The sequence below is a fragment of the Topomyia yanbarensis genome, chromosome 3 (assembly GCF_030247195.1).
Source record: "Topomyia yanbarensis strain Yona2022 chromosome 3, ASM3024719v1, whole genome shotgun sequence".
Lineage (NCBI taxonomy): Eukaryota > Metazoa > Arthropoda > Insecta > Diptera > Culicidae > Topomyia > Topomyia yanbarensis.
Genome location: NC_080672.1, coordinates 94,014,206 through 94,021,210, shown reverse-complemented (window position 1 = coordinate 94,021,210; position 7,005 = coordinate 94,014,206). Strand labels below are relative to the sequence as shown.

The following is a 7,005-nucleotide window of genomic DNA, read 5'->3' as shown; positions in this document are numbered from 1 at the left end:
GTTTCGAAAAGATCCAAAAGTGAGAAGAGTAGCGAAGTGCGTGAACATAAATTTGGTCCTTCGAGCCGGATCTTGAAGAAAAGTGCCCGCGAGTGAACAGGAAACTGCCCAGAATAGGCAAAAAGTGAACTAAAGGTGCCCAGAAGAGGCAAAAGGTGATTGTAAATTGCCCAGAATAGGCGAAAAAATCGCAAAGAACGGCCCCGCTGAAGACGGGTAAAGCCAGAAAAAGTGCGCGAAAGGTGATTTTCGGTAGCGTCCCCAAGCGGCAAACTAGCCATTTTACGCGGTAGTGCAAACAAAACCGCATAGTGTTCCCTCCAAGAATCCACCATCGCAGAATATTTACATCGTTACAACGAGTAGTGCGTGCGAGACACAGCCAGCTGACGATAGCGTAGGTAGTGTGCATTGTTTACCTACTGCCTGAACGGAGCGCGCCGTGCTGGAACATAAAGATTTCTGAAGGAATATTTTCAAAAAAGTTTTTAAGTTTCGCGGTGAAATTTTTATTTTGCAAATTGACTGTTCGGGTGCATTTTGGATTCTTGGAGGTTGAAAAGTGCGTGAGTGAACGGGAATACGGCGCTACCGAAGAAGAAAATGGCCGACGAGAGGAAATTCAGTGAGTTGGAGCTGACGAAGCAGAATATTGTCGATTCAATGGCTTTGTTGGAATATTATGCGAAGGAGTTCGACAAGGACAGTAAGTTTGCGGGCCAAGTAGAAGCGTGGGCGGAAAAGTTGGAGAAATTTTACGACGAGTTTCACCGGACGGTGGTGAAATTGGAGATGTTTTCCACCGATAAGGAGCCAATCGACCTGAAAAAGGAACGGCAGTTGTTCGACGGTCGCTATTATGCTCTTCGGTCCTTCTACTTGGCCAAACTGGCGAAGAAAACACGTTCTCCCCCTTCTGCCAACCCCGCACCATCGAGACCAATGAACATCAGGCTTCCGGAGCTTAACCTACCCAAGTTTAGCGGTAAGTTGGAAGACTGGTGTGTTTTTCGCGATTCATTTGAATCCGCAGTAGGTTCCCGGAGCGACATCAGTGCGGTCGAGAAGATGCACTATCTGAAGGGCCTCGTTCAAGGAGAGGCAGCGCGCATTCTCGACCCTATCAAAATAAGCGAGCAGGGCTACAAGGACGCTTGGCGAACGTTGCGGCTGCGTTTTGAGAACAACCGGCAGTTAATCAAGTGTCACATTCGGACGCTTTTCGACACTCCAGCGATGCGCAAGGAATCAGCTGAAGATCTGCTTGCGCTGATCGATCGCTTCGAGCAGCAGATCTCCGTTCTGAAGAGCTTGGGTGAACCAGCAGACCGATGGAGCTCTATCCTGGTTTACCAGCTATCTATACGCCTCGATCCTTGTACGCTCCGGGAATGGGAGAACCACTGTAGCAAACTCGATGCTGACAACATCGCTTCGGTTCTGGGAGGAACCGCCGGCACATCAGAGGACACAAGCACTGGTGCGTCAACTTCAATGCCATCATACGTGACGATGGTAAACTTCCTCCAGAACTACGCTCGAGTTTTGCAAGCAGTTTCTTCAGCCACTTCGAACACCGCTCCTCCTCGCAGCAAGCCAAATCCGACATCCAAGCTAGCAGCCTTTCCAGTCGCAGCTACACAGCAAACTGCAGTATCCAGTACACCCTCTTCCAGCGCCAGCAAGCCGAAGCCGTGCGACAAGTGCGGTGAGAGTCACTACCTGTACAGCTGTCCGGAATTTCGGAAACTCAACCTTCGCCAACGGATCGATCTGGTAAGACAGAAAAACCTTTGCATTAACTGTTTGAGATCGAGTTCCCATTATGCCCGGAACTGTTCTGGGTCAAGATGCCGTACATGTACCAAGAAGCACCACACGCTTCTTCATACTGAGCCCTCTGACGACAATCCCGCTTCTGGTCAAGCCACCGGATCAACTTGCTGTGTTGCCCTCCAGCCGACTCTCACCGCAGCATCTGCGCTGCATGCTCCAAACTCACTGTCACCCCAGTCTGTTTCGCAAGCTCCCATCCAGCAACCGTCTACCTCTACCTCAATCGCAAACTTATCCCACATTCATGCGCCTTCCATGAGTTCTCAGACTGCCCTCGTATCACATACTGGTGAAGTGATTCCTGGAACCGTTTTCCTTCCGACTGCGCTAGTGAATATCCGTAACGGTAGAGGTCGCATCGTCACTGCTCGTTGCTTGCTGGACTGTGCTTCCCAACGCAACTTTGTTTCTGGGGCTCTTTGCGAACGACTGCAGCTTCCTCGCATCCGATTGCCGCATGCTATCCCGATAAGCGGAATCGGAAACACTACAACGCTGGTTGAATACCAGGCCACGATAACCATCTCCTCTCGAGTCACTCCCTTCTCCGTACAATGCTCCATGCTCGTTCTGCCTTCCATTACCGTCAAGCTGCCCCAGTCGACGGTAGAAGCCCGCCACTGGCCGATTCCAAAGCACGTGGAGCTTGCAGATCCAACATTCGCTGTTACTGGCGACATCGACATGATTCTGGGTGCCGCCCATTTCTTCCAAATTCTTCGATACGGCAGGATATCACTCGGGGAAGAGTTACCGCTTCTGCAGAACACAGAGTTCGGTTGGGTCGTCTCCGGAGAGTGTTTATTGGAAAACCACGATCACAGCGATCCACGCAAGTGCCAGTTCAGTAATCCCTGCACAATCGATGAATTGGTCAACCGATTCTGGCAGCTCGAAGAAGTCCACGATGCAAAGGGATGGTCTCCGTCGGAACGATACTGTGAGGAACATTTCTTGAAGAACACCACCCGCAACTCCGAAGGCCGCTACGTCGTCAAGCTGCCCAAGCGTGACGAGCTGCTTTGGCAGTTAAAGGACAACAAATACAACGCCACCCGCCGCTTCTTCTCTCTGGAACGATCACTCGGTGCGAGTCCCGATAAGAAGGCGATGTATCAGCAGTTCATCCACGAGTACGTGAGATTGGGACATATGCGGGAGATTGGCCCCGATGAAATCGACGCGCAACCGCAATACTACCTTCCACACCACGCTGTGATGAAACTCGACAGCACCACTACAAAGCTTCGTACCGTATTCGACGCATCATGCCGCTCGAAGTCCGGTATCTCGCTGAACGATGTCCTGCTTCCTGGTCCCACAATCCAGGACACTCTCGTGACGATTGTCCTCCGTTTTCGAATCCACCAGTTCGTGTTATCTGCGGACATTGAAAAAATGTACCGGCAGATTTTGGTCCATCCCACCGACCAACCGCTGCAGCGAATTCTCTGGCGCGACGATCCCGAGGCTCCACTGAAGAGCTACCAGCTCCGCACCGTCACATACGGCACAAGCAGTGCTCCATTTTTGGCAACTAGGGTGCTGCAGAAGCTCGCCGATGATGAAGGGCAACATTTTCCGCTGGCGGAACCCGCTGTCCGCCACGACTTCTACGTCGACAATTTGCTGTCCGGTTCTGACGATGCTGAATCTCTCGCCGTTACCTGCAACCAGCTCATTGCAATGCTCGCATGCGCAGGACTTCCTCTCCGACAATGGTCTTCGAATTGTCAAGCTATTCTTGATACCATTCCGTTGGAGCTCCGAGAGACGAAAACACTACTCGATTTGGACCACGAGTCCTCCGTGACTGCACTTGGCCTCCGCTGGGAACCGTCGACCGATTTTCTTTCGTTCAAGACGCCGAATTGGAAGGAATGCACGGTTCTGAACAAACGAACGATCCTCTCTCAGATCAGCAGTCTTTTCGACCCCTTAGGTTTGATTGGACCGACCATTGCAAAGGCGAAAATCATGCTGCAGAGTCTTTGGAAGCTCCATCTCGACTGGGACACACCCGTGGCTAACGGATTCGCTCACGAATGGCACGAATTTCACCAGAAGTTTTCAGCACTTGCCCACCTTCGAGTTTCTCGCCATGTGTTACGTCCGGGTTACGACCGCTTGGAGATTCACGGGTTCAGCGACGCTTCAGAGTCTGCATATGGCGCATGCATCTATCTCCGGTCAATACCTGCCGAGGGCCCTTGTACAGTTCGCCTGGTGATTTCTAAGTCCAAGGTCGCTCCGATGGGGACTCAAACCATTCCACGCCTCGTGCTATGCGCAGCTCAACTCCTGTCCAGACTTCTTAAACAAGTTCAGGACAGCATCGACATAACCGCCACCACATATCTATGGACCGATTCTTCCATCGTCTTGAACTGGATATCCGCAACTCCATCGACATGGAAGACGTTCGTAGCCAACCGAGTGGCTGAAATCCAAGAGCTGACGTCTCACGCCGTTTGGAATCACGTCCCATCCGAAGACAATCCCGCCGATCTCGTTTCTCGAGGAATGGACCTCGATGAACTCCTCGCTAGTGCACTGTGGTGGAACGGACCGCAGTGGCTAAAACCAATATTCGCTCCTTGGCCAGCGAAGTACGTCGTCGTAGCGACCTCAAACTTAGACCAACCGGAGGTCCGACAGACTATTGCCCTTCCGGTCGTGAGCGTAGAACCGTCAGATATCGTCGATCGCTATTCCAATCTTCGTCAGCTACTTCGGATCGGCACACTTCTTCGGCGTTTCGCCGCTAACTGCCTTCACCGGAAGAATCACCAACCAATTCTTGTCGGCCCGTTGACGGCTCTTGACATTGATCGCACTCTGCTCAATCTGGTCCGTCGCATACAACAGCAGTACTTTGCCAACGAGATACGCCAACTTGAAACCGTCGGAAAAGTAAACCGTAAATCCAAGCTACGGTATCTGCACCCGACACTCGTAGACGGCATTATTCGTGTCGGCGGCCGGCTTCACAATGCTGCAATACCTGTCGACGGAAGACACCCGATCGTCCTCCCCAAACATCGTCTCACCGACATGATCGCCACGAGAGAACACCATAAGACGCTCCATGCCGGTCCCAGCTTACTACTATCCTCGTTGCGCCAAAGATTTTGGCCCCTCGGCGGACGGAACTTGGTTCGCAACATTGTTCACGGCTGCATGGTATGCGCACGTGCCAAACCCAAGCCGTTGCAGCAGCTGATGGGGGATCTGCCATCTGTTCGGGTCAACCAGGCGTACCCGTTTCAGAATGTTGGCGTTGACTTGGCTGGGCCAATGTACGTGAGAACGTCACTCCGAAATAAGAGATCGCCATTCTTCAAAGCCTACATCACCGTATACGTATGTATGGCTACCAAAGCCGTGCACTTGGACCTTGTGTCGGATCTGACCACTGGCACATTCATTGCGAGCCTGCGAAGATTCGTCGGCCGTAGAGGAAAGCCTGCGCATATCTACTGCGATAACGCCACGAACTTTGTTGGAGCACATCGAGAACTGGAAGAACTGCGGAAGCTTTTCCGAACTCAAGTTCACCAAGATGCCGTAGCAAACGAATGCGCAGACAACGGAATACAGTTCCACTTCATCCCACCTCGCTCTCCCACATTCGGTGGAATCTGGGAAGCCTGCGTGAAATCCGTGAAGACCCTGCTTCGCAAAATCCTCGGAAATGCTCACCTAACCGAATCCGAGCTGCAAACCGCATTGATTCAGGTCGAGTCAATGCTAAACTCTCGCCCAATCACGCCGTTGCCGGACAATCCATCCGATGAGCTGGCTCTGACTCCAGGACATTTCCTGATTGGTCGTCCGTTGAATGCGGTACCTGATCCAGATTGCCGTGAAGTTCCTGAATCCAGGTTGTCTCGATGGGAACGAGTACAACAGCTAACTCAGCACTTCTGGAGTCGTTGGCACAAGGAGTATCTCGCCACCCTGCAAAGTCGCTACCGCTGGACAGAAGCCATGGACAATCTAGCCGTTGGTTCCATCGTCGCTCTCAAAGATGAGAGAGCACCGCCGTTGAAATGGCCCCTGGGACGCGTGCTCAGCGTTCATCCCGGCCCTGACGGCCTTGTTCGTGTCGCCACCGTGAAGTCGACCTTCGGCATCGTTCAACGCGCCATCCCGAAGCTCTGCTTACTTCCAGTTGAAGTAGCGCCACCCATCGTAGCACAGAGTCCCGCACCAATTAGCAGCCCTACGTCAACAACGCCAAATGAAGGCCCTTGCTCAGGGAACCGAGCCGCCGGACGAGATCCCGGCCCTTGCTCAGGGAACAGAGCCGCCGGACGAGATCCCGGCCCTTGCTCAGGGTACAGAGCCGCCGGACGAGCTCCCGGCCCCTACTCGGGGAAATGAGTCGCCAGACGAGATCCTGGCCCAAGCTCGGGGGTATCGAGCGGTTCGTGGTTCACCTGTAAAGAACCAAGCCTCGCCGTGTGGGTTCCTAGAACCCCCGGCTGGGACTTGACTCAAGTTAAGTACCCCATCCTAATTTGTCAAACCAACAGTTCGCGTACAGATGTTCCTCCTTTACAGCACACCACTCCCGGACAGTATCTTGCAGTCGGACCCGACGCACCTCGAAAAATCATCCTGGAAGCTGTAAGAAGGCCTGTACCGACAAGACGAATCCAGATCTTCATATCCCGTTGAACGTCAGTCATCGCAAGAAGCTCGAACTTCCGCCGCTAATGCCCGTTGAATTCCTTAAAATTTCATTGGCGGCCGGAATGTTCAATACTCACCTCTAATTCTCCAATACGAACCTGAAATGAAAATGAAATTTTATGTTTTGTATATACTTGTAAATACTTACCTAGATTTAAGAATAAGTGAACTAAACTAACCCTAGAAACAAATGCAATGTAAAGATACTTACCATAAGATTCATACTTCAAACCCGTTGTGCGAGCATAAGGCAGGAATGGATTCTGCATCACAAAACCGCTGTCAATCAGCTGTACCATAAAACAGACGACGAATGTAAACAAACAACATAGAACAATAAACAGATAATTAAAAGCAATCAGTGGTGTCGGTCGCAGAAAAATCAATCGAAGTTCGTTTTTATTTCGCGATATCCCAAGTTCCCTACAAACCCGTTATACTCGCGCGCGATCTCCAGCGGAAGGTGCAGTG

General features: G+C 51.8%; 1 protein-coding gene across 1 annotated transcript; it reads left to right on the top strand.

Moving 5' to 3' along the window:
- Nucleotides 1–603: 603 nt before the first annotated feature.
- On the top strand, nt 604–6,472 carry LOC131687070 (uncharacterized). The gene is made up of 3 exons (XM_058971113.1): nt 604–6,030; nt 6,086–6,302; nt 6,375–6,472. The coding sequence occupies exons 1-3, from the start codon at nt 604–606 to the stop codon at nt 6,470–6,472; spliced, it is 5,742 nt and encodes a 1,913-aa protein (XP_058827096.1).
- The last annotated feature ends 533 nt before the right edge of the window (nt 6,473–7,005 follow it).

Bases quoted from the DNA above. Each gene is read 5' to 3' on its own strand.
- LOC131687070 (XM_058971113.1), top strand. From the start codon at position 604: ATGGCCGACGAGAGGAAATTCAGTGAGTTGGAGCTGACGAAGCAGAAT. The intron at 6,031-6,085 runs GTAGCACAGAGT...CGCCAAATGAAG, and splicing joins TTGAAGTAGCGCCACCCATC to GCCCTTGCTCAGGGAACCGA. The intron at 6,303-6,374 runs GTGGGTTCCTAG...TCAAACCAACAG, and splicing joins AAAGAACCAAGCCTCGCCGT to TTCGCGTACAGATGTTCCTC.